At 39.0% G+C, this 18,217-nt stretch overlaps 1 protein-coding gene across 5 annotated transcripts in view; it reads left to right on the forward strand.

Moving 5' to 3' along the window:
* The window catches only part of MSH3 (mutS homolog 3), a 99,223-nt gene that overhangs the window by 4,897 nt on the left and 76,109 nt on the right, over positions 1 to 18,217 (forward strand). For 4 of the 5 annotated variants that reach the window (XM_027880965.1, XM_027880950.1, XM_027880975.1 and 1 more), the window contains exons 4-8: positions 477 to 689; positions 1,959 to 2,075; positions 2,846 to 2,963; positions 3,500 to 3,645; positions 4,620 to 4,786. In XM_027880965.1, coding sequence (XP_027736766.1) covers positions 477 to 689; positions 1,959 to 2,075; positions 2,846 to 2,963; positions 3,500 to 3,645; positions 4,620 to 4,786 — 761 coding nt within the window. Of the gene's footprint in view, positions 1 to 476; positions 690 to 1,630; positions 1,747 to 1,958; positions 2,076 to 2,845; positions 2,964 to 3,499; positions 3,646 to 4,619; positions 4,787 to 18,217 lie in introns of those variants that run through there. The other variant, XM_027880984.1, reaches the window with a different exon arrangement.

Genomic DNA, 18,217 nt, shown 5'->3' on the forward strand with positions numbered 1-18,217 from the left:
CAGACTAGAGAATAAATGCAGTTTTGGTGGTTGAGACAGTGAACCGAGGCTCAAATTGTTTTATTTCTGTATTTTTGGAACATCATTAATCTGTCTACATTGGAGTTTCTTACTGTAAACTGAAGTGGTTATTTTAATATCTGGGCAGTTTAGACTGCCCAGTCTTTGCGGCCTGCATGGCTCTTGATCTGTGTTTTGAGAACTTATGATACAATAGGCATATGATTTCACCTGAGGTGTCTAAGGATTGTTTTAAAGCAAGTCAACTAACTGTGACTTTCATGGCTTTTTAATTCCTTTTAATTCCAAAATAAACTGTGTTTTGTATATCCTACTTTAATAGTTTTGCTGCCGCTCTTGGGGCTAATTACTGCAAAAAGAGTCATTAGCTCTGTGGTCAGTGCAAACCAAGGTATATGGGGGCAGTTGATTTGTTTGATGATTCTTAACTATACTTTTCCATCCTTTATTTACAGGAGGAGGTACAATGTGATCTGAGTCAGTTTTCTGCATCTCATAAATCCCATGAAAATACTCAGAATGCTTTGGATACAAATCTTAATAAAAGAACCAAAAGCATTTACACTCCATTAGAACTTCAGTTCATAGAAATGAAGAAACAGTATAAAGATGCTGTTTTGTGTGTGGAATGTGGATACAAATACCGCTTCTTTGGAGAAGATGCAGAGGTAATATTTGCCAGGGTTATGAAAAGATTGTTGCATTGTGCTGATGTCCTGCTTGGTCTATGACCACTTCCAGAAGGGAGACTTCTTTGTGGGTTTTTCTAGTACTTGAAATCAAGATGAAAAAAATCTCTGCATGCTTAAACTTTTTGCCAAAATAGGCTTTATTATTTTGTAATTGGATGGTAGTGCTTGCTGTCTTGCATGTTGAGAATTTAAGGTGAGTTCCCAGAATAATTACTTGTCAGAGCTAAAGTGGTAAAACTCTCAGAGGTGAATTGGCTTGAAACTCTTCCAGGAGTATTTCAGTTTGGAAGACAGTGGAAAGAGTGGTGTAAAAGAGCTGAACATAGCAAGTATAGTGTGGAGGGAGAGGGTATCTTGAATGCATGTTCAGATGTGACACCTACACATGCCAGATCTGTAGGAATGGGAAAAAGGACTTGATAACATACATAATTTTGAAGTGATGGTTCATTAATGGTTCATAATGTTGTTTTGGTTTTTTTTTTGTGATGTATCCCAAAGTCTTTACTACCAACCTTTGATTGGTACTATTTCCACACTCGAGACCAGTGAGAAATGTTGCTTAGTTACTGGGAATTAATTTTCCCCATGAAATTTGGGCTGTATAATTTGTCTACTCATTTGCTGGTGTACTCATAGTCCAGAAATAGAAATACGTGGTCCTGAGAGACAGGTCAGTGTTTGGCTGCAGTTCCTGCTCAACACACATTGTTTAGTCAGTGAACAACTAAAGGGCAGAAAGTCAAATACGAATCACACTTGATAATGTCACATTTCAGTAGGTGTTGTTACTCTTTTTTATTAAGTATTCAGTTTCTACTACTCTTTGATATTGATTTTTCAGTATTTTAATTGGTTAGCCAGCTTAATTCCATGTTTTTAACCAGAAATTAAATACCTCCATTCCTGTTGTTTTTAGGAGTGCAAAAATTATTTGACCATCTGTTGAGCTGTGTTTCAGACCCTGTATTTGCAGCATATGTGGTTTGGCTCACAGTGGTGAAGATCAAAATGCTCCCTAAAAATCTGACAGGTGAAGTCTGTGATAGGGAAGGCCCTGCTTTGTGGCAATGCCAGGACAGGTAGGTGGAGGGGCCCAGTCCCTCCAGGCTTTCTCCTGGAATGGTTTCCCGTTGACACTGAGATTTTAACTGTAGCTGTGCATCACTGTTGTCATAGAGATAAGCTCCTTACCCTCCTGAATTACTTTCTAACCTGTTGGCTGACTTTTCTTGTACTTTGCAGATTGCAGCTAGAGAACTGAACATCTATTGCCACCTGGATCACAACTTTATGACTGCCAGCATTCCAAGCCACCGGCTGTTCGTCCACGTGCGGCGCCTTGTGGCGAAGGGACACAAGGTCGTCTTTGACCTTTATTAAATCCTGTTGAGTACAGAATAGCACTGAAATAACTCACACCTGTTGTAACCAGGGTCATATTTCAGCTGAGAAGTGGGTAGCTCATTATCACCTGCTTCTGCAATTAAAATGTCCTTTGTTTCAATTCCTCTGCTCTGGGAGGTGTCAGGAGCCTTAAGCAGATTCAGGCTTCCTCTGTTTCACAGAAAAGTATCTTCATGTTTTCAGAAACAGTTCTGGAACAATTTTTCCTCTCAGTATTTCTTTATCAAGTCTTTGCATCTGATAAAGAGAAATTTATGTATCCTCTCTTTTATTTTTCCTCACATGCTTGTTTTCTTTATCACAGCCCATTTTTTTTCCTTCCTCTCCTTGATCCCTGTAATTCTATGGCTTTCTGTTGATACCTCTTTTTCTGGTTTTAGGAAAAGAACGTCACAGGATCACAGCATATGCTGAATCTAAATTGATTGCAGCAACCATTCTTTGATAAGCAGTGAACTGTAGCTTAGCTGTTTCAAAATAGGACAAGAAGCACAGGGGCAGAAGCTGAGAGGGCAGTTAGGAGTAGACAAAGGGTCAGGAAAAGGAGTGCCTTTCTCATTAGTAGGATTGATGTTTGCCTCTGCCCTTTCTGCTGATGATGCACTTGAGCTTGAATCATGCATTTGCTCTTTGCACATCTAAAAATATCTTCAATTATATGGAATAATAAAAATAATAACTTATTATCAGAGATCTAACTTTGTTTCTTGTTTGTCTGCCTGTAGGTTGGAGTAATAAAACAAATGGAAACTGCAGCGCTGAAAGCTGCTGGAGAAAACAAAAGCTCTCTCTTCAGCCGTAAGCTGACTGCCCTCTACACTAAGTCCACACTTATTGGAGAAGATATCCTTTTCAAACAAGTTTGGTTTCAGATCTAACCCTTGGTGTGTGAGAGGCCTTGATTCCAGTTTTATCACCTGGATGGAACGCGAGTAGTGAGTGGCAGCAGGAAACAAAATTCTTTTAATTTTATGTTGTGTTAAAACATCTGGCTGGCTTTTCAAAGAATTTAATCTCCTCAGGGCTGTAGGTTTGTTGTGAAACAGCAGAGCTTATGTTTACTGTAGTTGCTTTCTGAAGGCAGAGAGAGGACTTCCCAAGTCTGCAGTGTTCTGCAGGTCCTGCCTAGAAAATGCAAAAATGAGATAGAAACAGCTTTTAATCAATAACTTTAGTTTCTTCCCTTCCGTTTTTTGTTTTCCAATCTCCTACCTTATCTACCTCATTTTTCTTAAATTTCTTGAACTAACTTACCAGATACCAGGAGCTAAAAAGATTTTTTAAATTAGTGCCTGTGAGTAGAGAAGGACTTAGATCCAGAAGGAACATGTGAACAATCCACACAAATCTCTGTACTATTTTTTTTTAACACTTGTTACATGTGAACCCTTTGCTGAAGCTGGATGATTCTGTAGATGTTGAAGAGGTAACAACAGATGTCCCTGATAACTACCTCCTCTGTTGCTGTGAAAATGGGGAAAACCTAAGGGGCAGGAAGAAAGGTGACATTGTTATAGGCATTATGGTAAGTTAGTTTCACAGGGGAATCAGTATTTTAGGGTTTGTGGGGGGTGGTTTTGTTGATTTTGCAAGGTGGGTGATTACCTTCTTAAAAGTCGTGATCTGTCTTGTATATATTATTTTGTGTGGGGAATTGATTTTTTTTAATTATTTTTCCTATTTTTTTTTCAAAAAAGAGGCAGTTTAGGTAGGATATCATCAATATGTGAACTGTGATGTCTTTACATCAGAAAAGGAGTTGATAGATGATTATTTGTGAAGCTGTATTTGCTGTTGTTTCACTTGAAAACATATTTTAACCAAATACAGGGAAATCATCAGTTCCGATGCTTTACTAACTTTAAACATTTTTGAGTCAGTATTTTAAAGACTGTGAGCACTTTTTTCCTTTATAAAATACTATTCTTTAGAGGAAAAGACTTAGAGTATTTTCCCATTTACACTTCAGATTTGTATCCTCTTTTATGGTGAAGATTAAAACCACGATTGTTTAACCAGCAAAACACGGTGATAACTGAAGCCTGGTCAGCTGGTAACTAATTAATTTAAAAGCATCTTGATTGCGCTTGTGTTTGAATGTCACACTGCAGATGGGAGAGAACAACAAAAGCACATTTAGATTCCAGGCTGAATTACATGTTGCTTTCATAGACTTCAATTACATAGAGTTGAATTGTATGAAAAGTTGCACAGTGGTGGATTGACGACAACAAGAGCACATTTATATTTTTAAGGTGTTGCTGCCACTTACCAAGACAAAGTCATGACAGTCCTTTGAAGTTACTGCCATACTACAGATTTGATAAAAACACAATTATGTTTTTTTATCTGCCATGTTCACAGTGTGTGTGGGTGCTGTACAGTTTTGTGCTGTACACCATAGATTTTCGTTCTGGCTTAACAATTCGAGTCACTAAAGCACTCCCTGAAATGAAAATATCCATTGGTTATATATGTGTATTTATTTTTATTTGACAGGCGATCCAACCAACTACCGGAGAAGTAATTTTTGACTGTTTTCGGGACTCTGCTTCTCGCTCAGAATTGGAGAGTCGAGTTTTGCGCCTGCAGCCAGTTGAAATAATTCTTCCATCCAGGTTGTCAGATCAATCTGAAAAGCTCATCAGCAGTATAACCTCCATGAGGTAAGTTCTGTGGGGATTTTGTTGTTTGGGACTTTTTTACTTTATATTTTTTAGATACAGCACAGCTACTGATGGAGTTTAGATCCAGAAGCAGGTATGGATGTGTAGTTCTGTAGAGGCCCATTTCAGAATGGCTGTAGTTTGCTGCTGGGTTAAAAACCTCCCAACTCCCACTTATTCTTGAATTTGTACTTAAATTTGTGGCTTCTCTCTCTGGCTTGAGAAAGATTCATATGCCTAAATGGGGTCATTTAGATAGTCTTGCTACCACACTCCTGATCGTAAGATCTGTTGGAATAATTTTCAAGCTCATGCACTTACCTTTGGGACCTGAAAAAGGTGTTATGTGGCTTTTTTTCCTGTTTGTCGTAGTTTTTTTCTGTTTTTTTTTTTTCTATTTTTTTCTCTTTGTTTCTATTAATGTAGATAGGTACAGAAAACCTTTGCAACTGGTATTTCATTCTGTTTCTCCTATTACACTATCTTGAACTTGGTTACAGACTTGGGACTGTTGTGACTGATTATATACTTACATTTTGAGTTGTCTTTGTGTGTTTCAATGGGAAATTTGTTACCTGTTTTCTGTAACGGTTTTACCATGTAATAAAGCCAGAAGAGGACGTAAGTGATAGGGTGATAGATGAAGAATGAAGCAATCCTCTGAACATGTGGTGTAGGCTTCTGAAATCTTGCAGATGCAATTTTTGTGAGAAAATATCAATTTTCCACTTTTTTTTTAAACCATGCAGGTTTGAGCTAGCTCAGAGCTTGACATTTCAGTAATCATTGTGATGCAGGTTTGGGAGAGTGGTTGTATCTTTTTTCTCCTGGTTGTACACAGTTGAAAATGTTTTTGAGTAACTTCTCATTTTTACAAAGAACCAAAAATACTACCCATTATCTGATTCTGTGAACATATATTAGATTGTATATTTTTTTGCCTTTCTGGTAATTTCCTAGGCAGCTTTCCAGCCTAAATGTTCTTAATTACAGGAGAGTGACAAAAATAAAACACAATATTGCAGTACACTTCAGTAGCCTTATTTCAAAAACCATTCTTCATGAATTTTCTTGTACCAGAGATGAAACCACTAGAGGGCCCTGAAGTATTTATTATTAATTTAAGTGATTCCAATATGCTGCTTTCATGTGCTTTTAACTGGGCTTCAGTTTTTATACAGTTGCTTTTATATAGAGGCAGGAATTTCATTTTAATCCATATTGGGAGGGCTGAAGTATTCAGGTTTGGTTGTTGGCCCATTGCCTGGTAACTTCATTTGTTGTCTGCTCTTTGCTAAAAACCCCTGGGAAGAGTTTAATTTCTGTAATACTTTGAAAACCTTTCTGACTAAAACCATGTGATTGTGGTGATTCAAGAAGGTTCATCATCTTTTTGTGTATTATTAATGTGGTGGAAAAACAGTGAATTTGTAAAAACACAAAGGGCATAGATGGGAGAGAAAATAGTCCCATAAGGAAGAGCTTGGAGAGGTTGAGGAGAGACAAGGGTCTTTTGTGTGTTGTGTGAGAATTGCCCAAGGGGTTGTGTAGGTGACTTGGGGGTGATTTGGTGTTGGATGTTTGAGCTCGGCACTGAGCAGCCACAGTGATGTGGGCTTGGGTACAGAGACCACATGTGAATATTCTGTATTGGGGGGTGTGTGTCTCTGCCTTAAGTCTGCACAGTACAGCACCTAATTCCTGCTTATGGAATGCTGTGCTTCTCTCTTCCTGTTACCACAACTGTGTCCAGACTCAGCTGTGTCACTCACACTGTTCACTGGTGCTCCTGTTCTGGTGTTGCGTTCATTTTCACTGCCAAATTTACAGCAAAGAAGGAAGAAACAGCTGAGTGGCACAGTTCTGCTGTTCTAAATCTGTTTTTATCAAAAACAAGAGCCAAGTAAGTTGCTAGAAGTTTTCCATGTCTAAAGCTGATGACATCATTTGAGCAATAAGCGAAGGCAAATACTGCTGTAGTAAGATCATGTAGCTCCTTGTAGGATTTGTTCATAAAATGGAGTTTTAGTTCAGTTAGTATGAAGCCAGGTTAGTTAAAGTGGATAAATGGGTAATTTTACTACTAATTTAAATGAAGTTAGACCCAAACATCTTTTTGTGAAGACTTTTTTGTAGCCGTTTGGCTTAAACAGGAGTTTGCCAACCTAAGCAAGCTTTAACAATAGTTTAACTTGTGGTGTGGATTTGTATTACAAACTAGAAACTTTCTCTTTCAGTAACTTAAAACTTGTTGGAAGCAAATGTATCAAAGTGTGTCCTGGTTCCATGCTGGTTTGAATCTCACACTTTACTGTTTCACGTGGTGAAGGAAATGCTCCTAATTACCAGTATCATCACACTGTCCATAGAAGTTAAGAACTAGAAGATACTATTCAAGGGCAGATTTAATGAACTCAAAAGTACTAATCAAGGATACTGAACAGGAGGTCAGTTTTGATGGAGAGCCTTCCTTCAAAAGCAAAGTGTAAATTAAATGTACATTGCAGAAACTGGCTCAGGATATACTGTTCTGTTTGTAAGTGCTGACCTGCTTGGAGGAAAATCTTTTATTAGTTTTTTCAGCTTCCTTCTTTCTAGAAAACCAAGAAAAAAGTCTTGCCTTCAGAAAATATATGTATTTTTACAGGAGAACACTGTGTTTTGTACTCCAAGTTCTTTCCAGTCAAGAGTCAGCACCCACCCTCCTTAACATGTTGACTGCTTTAGAACTTGGCCTGTGCTGATCTTCCTGACAGTGTCTTTGAGGCTCCTTTTGGTTATTTTTGCTCTTCTCATCTGCCTGTTTTTTGTTTCATTGAAAAATCCAGTGCATCTTAAGAGTGCTCCATTGTTGCTCTTTTTATATTTTTTTCCACTTGCCCCTTTTTATGAAATATCTTGTCCTGTGATGTTCTTGGATATTGTGTAAAAACACACTGATCAACAGTCCTTCGCTTTTAATCCAGATCATTTCACGCTGGTCTGCACTGCTCTGTTTTTTTAATGTCTTTTTTGATGTCTGGCCAACAATCTAAAAACCAGGGTAATCTGACAACTGACCTGTGATCTGTGTGGTCTCTCATAGAGATCTGATTTATTATATACATTGGTCAATAGTGCTATCTGTTGCTGATTGCTCTCACTGATAAAGTCGTGGATTTATGTCCTCAGTCAAGGAGTAGAAATTCTACTGGAATGAACTCGTTGAAGTCTCATAAATGAGTATAAAATGCTTTTAATTTTGTGTATCTTTGTATGTGGCTGGTGGTTGCTCAGATCAGAGGGTGCATTCATGTAGTTGATGCTGAGGGATTTTTTTCTGTAGATGAGCAGGGACAGGAGGGCTTGTAGTGGCAAAAACAGGATCCCAAAGGGTTACAGTGAGAGTGAACACTATTACAAGTTAAATTGCAGAGCAGAGGACTGAAGAATACCTAAAGGGTTGGCAATCATAAAAACTAGTGGTTTCATAGCTTGTAATATTCCCATGGATTTTTAAGTGAAAGGCAAGCTGTGACAAACATCTTGAGAATGTTTTGTATAAGTGGAAGCCACCAGCAGTTTGCAGCAGGAAAAAAAAAAGCAAGTAAAGTACAAAACCAGCGTGTGAGCTATTTTCTGCAAATAGAAAACCCAAGTGCATCAGTGAACAGATGTTTACTGGCTAAGGAGGCATTTTGCTCTGCTACGAATCCAATTCATGGCCGGGGCAACCCAGCTGTGGGGAAGCTGCATGGAGAGTATTGATCAAGTCATAGCTCACTCCTTTTCAACAGACAGGGCAAAAAACTCCGCAACAGTATTATCACCTCATGTAATGACCCAACAGAACTGTTGAATGGGTTGGTTGTTGTTGTGTTTTGTTGGGGTTTTTTTTTCAATTTAATGCTATTGAAGTCATGAAAAATGCTGTTCTCAGTACTGGAGTTGATTCTTGTTTTCTATGGCACTGCAGGTGAGGGAAGCATGGGGATTAAATCTCATTTGACAAATTGCTTATGTGTAAAGTGATATTTGCCGTGGTATCTGACTGCCCTTCGCAGTTTGGGACACAACACAGGTACATGGCATCCTTTGGGTGGAATTACTTGTGCATGCAGAGTTGTTGCTACAGAAACACACAAAGGTAGTTGCAAAGCCCTGTGATTTTCTTATCCTGGATGATAAATTAGATTTAAAAAAAGTTGACATTGCTTCTTAGAACAGCAGCTCGCCTTTGTCTTGCCCAAATGCCCCAAGGGAAAAGCAAAGATATGTGCCCTGATCAGCTTCCCCAGATTCTTTTCTGGTTCAGAGTTGCATTATTTGTCATGTGACTGCAAATAGTATGGAAAGCGTACTGTGTTCAGTAGCTGTATTTGTGGCATTTTTGCACTGATTAGTGATATTCATGCATTTGGATTTCCCCCTCCCCATCACTATTTGAGCCAGAAATTATTAATGAAGAATAAATTGGTTTGATGCCTGTCCAATTTCTTGCTATCAGAAAGTTAACTCTTTAATTAGTACCCCCACATTATTAAAAGAAGCAGGAAAGGCTTTTTGCTTTCATGTTTTGTCACCTATTGATTTACTGTTAAGGGATAGATCAGAAACTGTACAAGGTAACATGTAAGTAATTCTACTTTTTGTTGTCCTCTCTGGTTTTGATGTTGCTTTTTTTTTTCTCTCAGTATAGATTCATATACTGTGACTTTTCACACATTCAAATGGCGAAGGACTTTTAACCTCTTAAAACTGGCATGCAAATTAAATTTTTTTTTTAATAGTCTGTGAATGCTTGTTGACATATTTGTTAAAGTCCTAGCATTTTTCTTTTTTTTTATTAATGACTACTTTCCCATAATTTATTCATCTCTGAAGCTGACTTGGGACATAAATCTTTCCATGTTAAACAGTGGCACCATGGATACCTTGGATGTGTTACCTTCTCCGACACTACTTCCTCCCACATTTCCTGCCCTCACTGTTAGCACTAGGAGGTAGAAATTCAGCAGCTTTAATCAAAACAATGTAGTGATGTAAATGAGACAAGGATGAGAGAGAGAAAGACTAAACTGTCTGCATGTTTGACATGCAGATAAGAGTGATACCAAAGCGAGAAAAAGAATAATGCTCTTGTAGTGGTGGTTCTCAGGGAAGAGAGAAAGCCCATGAAGTTTTCATAAACCCAGAATATACTCGTTTTCTTAAATTTGAAGGAAATTAAACTGAAGTGGGTTTTTATGTGCAGTCCATCTACGGAACTGCAGAAGGGAACAAGATTTGTCTTCCAGGCTGTTTCTAGCACTTTAATTTTGACTGGCTTAAACATTTGTCTCTTTTAACAGATGTTCTTTTTTATGTATGGCATAGGTAAGAGGCTTTTGGTAAAGACTTGTGAAGGGTGTGCTCTGGGCATGGACTGTTCTTCTGGAGTAGTAAAAATGATTGTTAGACATTTGTACTTTGTTAGACATTTGTACTTTTTTTTTTAATAAAAAATTTTTAAAAAATAAAAAATAAAATTTATATGGGTATTTTCTGAGTTCTTAATAGAGGATTTGAAACTGCTACTATAGTAATGAACTAAGCACAAAGCTTAGTAATACAGTGTTTTTTAATGTAAAAAGGTTTAATGCATGATGCTTCCTTTCAGTTTGTGTGAAAGCCTGTTTCTGCAGAGGGAGACAGATGTACTTAGAAACACTTTGTAGCAAAGTATGCTTGAATCTCTTGGCACTGTCCTGCTTCTACAGACCCCTCTACAAAGTTGTGGTTGATGGGGACCCTTAGATGGAGAGAGAAGCAGCAGCTCCCATTCCAGAGGGGGCATAAATCAGACCCTTCCACCTTTCTTCATCTTTAACATTCACTGGGGTAGTGTAGGGTTCTGAGAAGGAGGGATAACTTTCCTGGACAGCTTCCTGGATAAGTTCATGCCGTCTCACTGCATGTCTATATTGCTTTTGGCTGTGCATTTTACTGGACAGCTCTTGTTAGGGCTTGAGGAAGACCCAAGAGAACACTGTGAAGAGGAAGGTGGTGTTCAGATGATCACAGAAGAGTTGAGGTTGCAAGGGACCTTTTTAGGATATGACCATCCAGCTGATTCCTCATCCACTGAACACTCCATCCATCAAATCCATTCCCAGGGCACTGTTGCATTTGCTATACAAAGAAAATTAATTCATTTGAGAGAAAGTGAGCTAGGAAGAGGGAAAGGCTGAAAAAAGAAGCCTTTAATTTACGGGGAACAGTTGTGTAGCTGTCAAAAACCCTTACTTACAGTATTAATTGATATGTTAAGCTGTTTTAATTATCTGAAAATATTGCACATGCATTTGCACTACAAGTGGAGAAGTTAAGCCTCACCATGAAGCATTTGTATATATTGGAAATACAGTGTGCTTATTATTTCTCATGGCTTTGACAAAAAAACCCACTTGGTTTGTGTCTTGAAATTTAATTAAAGGATTTGTGCTTTGAGTTAATCTGGGTGGAAATATAAACGTGATAAAGCAGGCTGGATGTGAGAAATTCATGTCTTTCAGACACAGACACAGTCAGACCACAGCCTTGACCTGGCATCAGAGTTTGAATGCTAATGCTTTTGGGTTGCCTAGGTAAAGAAGTGCTTTCATAGCTATCATAATCAAAGCCAGTTACAATTAACCTTCATTAAGTTATGTTTTGAATGCATATTTTGGAATCTGCTGTTCATTACTTAAAATCATGGCATAATTTTGTGAGCCATGGCAGGGTAGAAACTACCAACGGTACCGAGCAGTCGCCCTGTGATGTAGAATTAGCATATTATCAAATATTATTAACTGCAAAGTAACACATTTGGTGTTTAACATACTGAGGAAAGGAACCTCAGAGTGGAGTTTCTTCAGTAGCTTTTGCAGTGATAGTGGTGGGTTAAGGAATTGTTTCTGCTGTTCCGTGGCTCCTTCCGTATGATCAGTGCAAAAGTTTTTGTGGCTTCGTAGTGAACTGCAACTGGGAAAAAAGATAAAAACCCAAAACCACAAATGCCAAGAACCCTCTTTTTTTCTGACATAGCTTTCCTTATTAATAGGAGTAGAATTTGTCTTAAAGTGTGGCTATGTTGACAGTTGTACAATTTCAAGTCAGCTGTTGAGAGAGGACTCGGGATAAAACATTTACTTGAACAGGGAACATTTTATTTGAGCATGGAACTTTTATGAAACCCCTTTATTGCAGTCCATACACTTGGATTATTTCAGAAATATTAAGAAATTAATGCGTATTAAGAGGGATGTCTTTTCAGGTGCTTCTGTCTCATCATTGCCTAGGAGAGGAATCTAGATTTGTACCTGAGCAAAAAGGCCACGTGTCTTGTGGGCAAAAATCTGTTCTTCGACAAAAATAAACAGTTTCATTTAGCAGCTTTATTCCTTCTATTCCCTCTAATATTGTAAGGATTTCACTTGTTGGCAATAATTGAAGATTTATTATTCAGTTTCCTTAGGTCTTGACTTACAAAATCTAATAAGTTAAATATCTATGGCCTCTAGAATTAAGATACTATTTTTTATTCTCTTTTTGTCGTATTTAAAAGAAATAAAGAGAACAAACACAATTTTACCACCTCTGTTTTCAGTTCACTTCTACAGAGATGGTATGCAGTCTTGTGGTATTTAAAATTATATTTTGAGATGAAACATTGCCAGAGAGGGCATCCACTCAAATCAAAGTGTAAATATGAGATAAATTGAACTTTATTTTTTAATTCTGGTCTGCTTTTCCTTTTGTTTTTCTTAAAAGCATACCGTTTAGCCCATGCTGCCTTCCCCTGTTTCCTTAAAATGTTTTTTTTCCATTTGTAAAGTAGTTTAGGTAGCTTTTTGCGGTTGACTCCTTGATTATAAAGAAAGAAAAATACATGTTGTAGAGCATCTTTGTGTTGCATGCTGAATTAAATCATGGGAAGGACAACTTCCCATCTTTTTCACTTGTATTAACTTTTCATGAAATGGGAAACCAAGGTAATTAGCCATTTATGGTTAAATGTGCCACTCTTAAAGTTCAGGAATGTGGCAGTAAAAAAAAAAAAGTGTATAGAGAGCATAATTATTAACAGTATTTGTATTTACTCTATTAGAAATGTGACTGTATTTAAGCATCTTTGTACATCTCACAGGAAGGCTGAAATAATTTGATGAAAAATTAACAAGTTCATTTCATCGCATTTAATGGATTCTTAAATCTGTATCAGCTTTTTAAAGGAAACATTAATTAAAAGTGTAATTGACCAGCCAGCTGTTTCCCCTTTTCTGTCCAGTAGCCGCTATTAAAATCATTATAAAACATGTAAAGCTCTTTATCTGAGAGAGATGAGAGATGAGAAGTTCCCCATGCCAAATTCTGCTTAAGCAGTGAGATTTAAATGGTACTTCCTCACTTCAGGCATGTTGGGTGAACAGTATCTGCAGGCTGTTGGGCTTTAAGCAGAATTTTTCTGCATGGGAAGAACGTGTTTTGTCTGTTAGTTTTACAGTGTTCATTCCCAAGCTTGGAAATTGTTCTCCCCAGGTATAGGAAGGGCCTCAGGAAACTGTTCAGTGCTTCAGTTTTCCTTTTGTGAGGTGGCTGGGAACTGCAAAGGTCCCCGTGGGGATTAACAGAGAATTCTCAGGGTTGAAGCCTTTTTTTTTTTTTTTGGTGGATTTTTTGTGTGGGTTTTTTTAATATATGAGAGCAAAATTTCTGTTTGAGTTAGAATTATTAAAAATAACAACCCCCTTAATGCACATGACCAAACCCCCAAGCTTCCTTTGGTTTTGGTGTGGAGAATGAAAGCATTCAGTGCTACAAGCACAGATCTTGAGTTATGGAGATGTGAGAAACCCCTTATGGCAGCTGATCACCTGAGACCACTATGTGAACACAGACCAACACTGGGACCAGTTACCCCAAGCGTCAGATCCATTTTAGAGCCCATTAGTGGGTTGCTATTAATAGTAAATTAACATCCTGTGCCATCTCATGGCATGGGAGAAACTGCTGGAGCAGTGACTGTGAAACCAGTCCATATGTTCTTGTTCTTATTTGTGCAATTAAAGCTACAACCACTTTAAATTGTTCTTAATAACTTCCACAGTTTCTTAAATATTTCTTTTTCTCAGAATCTTGGAAAAATTAGGCTTGGATGAGCTTTCTGGAGCTCTGGTTTCATGCAGGTTTGTCCAGTTCGGAAAATCCTCAAGGAAGGGAAGTCCCCAGCTTCGCTGTGTCACTTGCTTATGTGTTTAATTGGTCTTGTGGGAAAGAATGTTTTTTTTCTCACGTCTGTGCAGAATTTTGAACAGTTTGCCACTTTTGACTGCTTGGTTTTGTCCTTTCATTGTGTTCTTCTGACCAGAATCTACTAATCTGCTCTAGACTTTTCTAAATGCCCCTTAGGTAGTAGGAGATGCCTCCTCAGCCTTCTCCATAATAAATTTCAGTTTCCTTAGTCTGTCCTCATTTGCTTTAACCCCCTAATAATGAAATACAATCACCATGCTGTTTTTCTTCTCCTCTGCAGCCTGGATGAATGTATTTTCCACCTTTCAAAATATTAGTTAAGAGTATCAAGTGTTGTGCAAAAATATCTGGATAAAATTACCCAAATCCTGCAGAAATATGTTGGATTTTTTCTCCTTTCTATTATATTTGTTACAATAATGTGGTATTTGAAACAAAGACTTTAAGAACAAATACAGGTTTTCTGTCTGTGTGCCAGGTGTAATAACCTACCAGCATAGTTTGAAAACACAATAATGTGCATACTTTACTTTTCAAATATAAATTAAACTGAGCTATGCTGGGCTAATTTTGATTTACCTTTTTTCCTATTTCTTTAAATTGGTCTTTAATCTTACAGGGTCATGCAGAGTATTTATTAGGAGGATTCAGTGAGGTGGAGACTTACATTTTTTGTTGTTTTCTTTCGCTTTTGTGGTGGTTTGTTTGGGCTTTTTGGGGGGGGGGGTTTGGAGGTTTTGGGGGGAGTTTGTGGAGGGTTTTTGTTTTGTGTTATGGAAGATTTTTTTTTCAGAAATATTTGTAGTTGACATCTGCCACATTGAGAACCAGTGGGTTTCTGCTGACAGGACATGGCTAAGGAATGTCTGGGGGAAATGTTAGGCCACTCTTTCTGCTCTGAACTGTGACCTGCACTCCTAGTAAACTAAAAGGAGGAAATTTCCAGTATCCTCCACTTTATTTGGAGTGTCAGGTGTTCTTCAGCTGTGAGCACGAGCCCATGGCATGTTGTTAATTCTGAGTGCTGATCAGTTTCCAGACAGGGGTCAGAATGTTGATGTCTATAATGCAGACAAGGCACGGACAGATTCTTCCTGGAAGCCTTTCAGCTCTTCCATTCCCACATGACATCTGCGTGGAAAGTACAACCATCTGCTCCTTGGCCTTCCCCCTCCTCCAGGCTGTCCCTGGGGGACCTCTGCGTTTTCTCTCCACCTCTAGTACCGCTCTCCAGCCCAACTAGCAGCTCTCATATGAGTTGCTTTTGCTCCATTGTCAATGTGTTGATCATAAAAGGTCCTGAGCCTCTCTTGCACAAAGCTGAAATCCAAGCAGTGGGGACTCTGTGTCTTTGCAGACCACAGGAAAGTGTGGTAAGAACCTGAACAGGAGGTGGATGCCCTCTTCTGAGCCATAAAATTAAATCACTTCAGTGCAGTGATGAGTGGAAAATACAGGTATGGCCTTCCAGTTTGCAGAGGCAATATGCTTTCTCAGTGAGGTCTGTGTTGGATGTTCGGTGCTTCCAGTAAATTTCCACTGCAGTTCTTATGCTGACTGAAGAACAAGAATTACGTTTCTGACAGTTCTTGGCAGGTAGAGCAGTGGTAGCAGTGTGGGAGGTGAGCTCACATTGATTTATAACAGAGGCATGGATGGACTCTGTCTGTCACCATCTTAATTATTTCTTATATAATCATTGGAAATGATGTTTCATAAGCTGATGATGACTTCCATTCAGCTTCCTATTTATGCTGTAGATCTGTGCTTGTAGAATACCCTTTCATCCACCCCTGGTCAAATGTAGTTCACACTTAACTAGCACTTCTTGGAACAGAATCCCAGGATATTTGGGGCTGGAAGGAACCTCTGGAGATCAGCCAGCCCAATCCCCTGCTCAGGCAGGGTCCCCTGGAGCAGGTGACACAGGGACGTGTACAGGCAGGTTTGGGATGTCTCCACACCTTCCCTGGGCAGCTGTTCCAGGCTCTGCCACCTCCATGGAAAGAAGTTCTGCCTCATGTTGAGAGGGAACTTGATGTGTTTGAGTTTATGGCCTTTGCTCTTTGTCCTGTCACTGGGCAGCAGTGAACAGAGTCTGGGACCGTCTTCTGATGTCCCTTGGGGATATTTGTGTGGATTGATGGAATCCCCTCTCAGTTTGATGGGATGCCCTCTCAGTCTTCTCTCCAGACTAACCAGGCCCAGCTCCCACAATCTCTGTTTATCGGGGAGATGCTCCAGACCCCTCAACCATTTCTGTGGCCTCTGCTGGATCCTCTCCAGTAGCTCCTTCTCTTTCTAACCATAGTGGATTTTCTGTGGTTGATACATCCTGCAGCATTTAGCTTTGTTTTGGGGTTCTCTTTAATCATATAAAGAAGTAATTAACTTGAATCCAAGATTCTTTCCAGAATTATGTTGTATTGCAGCCATCTGCTTTTAATTTTTAATTAAACAGCCTCACCTAGGAAACACCTTTCTTGGACAAAGCATTAAATGTTTTGCATATGTATGTGTATGATCCAGATAACTTCAAATGTTTTGAGAGCCAGTGGTATTTCAAATACATGGAACTAAAAATGACGTATAGATTTTTGCTCAAGCACAGCATAAGGAAATGGGAGATGATTAAAATAGTTGGGAAATACTGTTAAGCATTGAGCTTGACTTTGTTCAAGCTGAATTTAGGCTGCTACCTCTGCTGCTTGGGTAGATGTGTCTTTGAATAGGATGTATTCTACCAAATTTTTTTCTCCATCAGCTTGATCCTAGAGAGGTGTTGTAATGGTGAGTGTTAATGACAGTAGGCAGTGATTTGACAGAAACACAATGGTTATGACTTCGCTGCAAGATCTGGTAGGTGGGAAGCCTTTGCAAAATATTATAAGAGAGACAGAGAAAAGTGCTTTGTGCTCTGAAGCTTCTACTGTTCAAAATGAGAACGTTTCGTGTTCCTGTCAGTCAGCACAAGTGTGATCAAACAACTTGTGTCCTCCTGAAGCAAAGAGCAGTGGAAGGTGTGTGAAACACTTATGGAGCTGTGGGGTTGTGAAGAGGTGGTAAAAATGCTGCTATTTAGGACAAGGTGATAGTCACACTTTTGTATTAGAGTTTCAAAACTAATTGTATTTCAAGGCTGTTCTGTCATCTTTTCTTTCACTCTGCCTGTCCAGAATTTTTTAGTTTCTTTTAGCAGTAATCACTCTCTTCCTATCATTTAAGTTATTGGTAACATTTTTTAAGCACTTGAGATGCAAGAGATGCAAGATAATGTAATATTTTTTAGTTATATAATATTGTCATAGTTCTGATTTTAGAAAGGAATTTTTTCTTTTCCTTTCCCCTTCTTCCCCCTCCCCCCCCCCGCATGAATGCTATTCAAGAATCATCAAGTGAACAAAAGAGTCGGCCTGGCTCTTAACGACCGAGAATTAGTCTCCTGGCAACGACGGGGGAGGAGTTGGGAAGAAGGCGGGAGTTGGTTGGGAGCTCAGCTCGGGAGCAGGAGGGGAGGCTACAGCCGGCAGGGGAGACTGCCTGGTTTCTCCTTTGTTTCTTTTTTCCCTGTGGGAGCTCTCTGCAGAGTTACGGGCTGGTTGCAGTCTTGGTTCTTTTCCACCGCGGGACTTTCACCGAGTCGTGAGTTTTTTTTTCTTCCATTGGGAGAACTTTCTGTTTCCCTTCCCCCTCCCCCCTCCTCCCTTTCCACCCGGCGGAGACCTGGGATCCAACAGCGCCGCCCGGTGACGAGCGCTGGACATTGCAAGTTCCACTCCTCTAGTGATTCAACAGCGCCACCCGGTGACTACTATAGAACATTACAAGTTCTGCACTTTTGATAACTCAACAGCGCCACCTGGTGAACGGTATAAGACATTGCAAGTTTTTACATCTCCAGTGACGCGACAGCGCCCCCTGCTGACTGTGGCTGGAACTGCACCAAAGAGTGCTAAAAATTGAACTATTTGATTTTCTTTTTTTTTGCCGGTTTTATCGGTTTTGTTCTTGAAGGGGATTATTGGTGGGTATAGGGGTATTGTTTGGTTGTTTTACTTGGTTTTTTTTCCCTTCCTTTTTTCCCTCGTGTTACGTTAATACACACATACTTAATAAAGGGCTGTTATTTTTCCTTTTTCCCTTTTCCATAATTTGCTTTCCTTCAATCGGAGCCTC

Source organism: Empidonax traillii, unplaced genomic scaffold (genome assembly GCF_003031625.1).
Source record: "Empidonax traillii isolate 1590-97213 ecotype Southwest subspecies unplaced genomic scaffold, ASM303162v1 scaffold6:size4315531, whole genome shotgun sequence".
Taxonomy (NCBI): domain Eukaryota; kingdom Metazoa; phylum Chordata; class Aves; order Passeriformes; family Tyrannidae; genus Empidonax; species Empidonax traillii.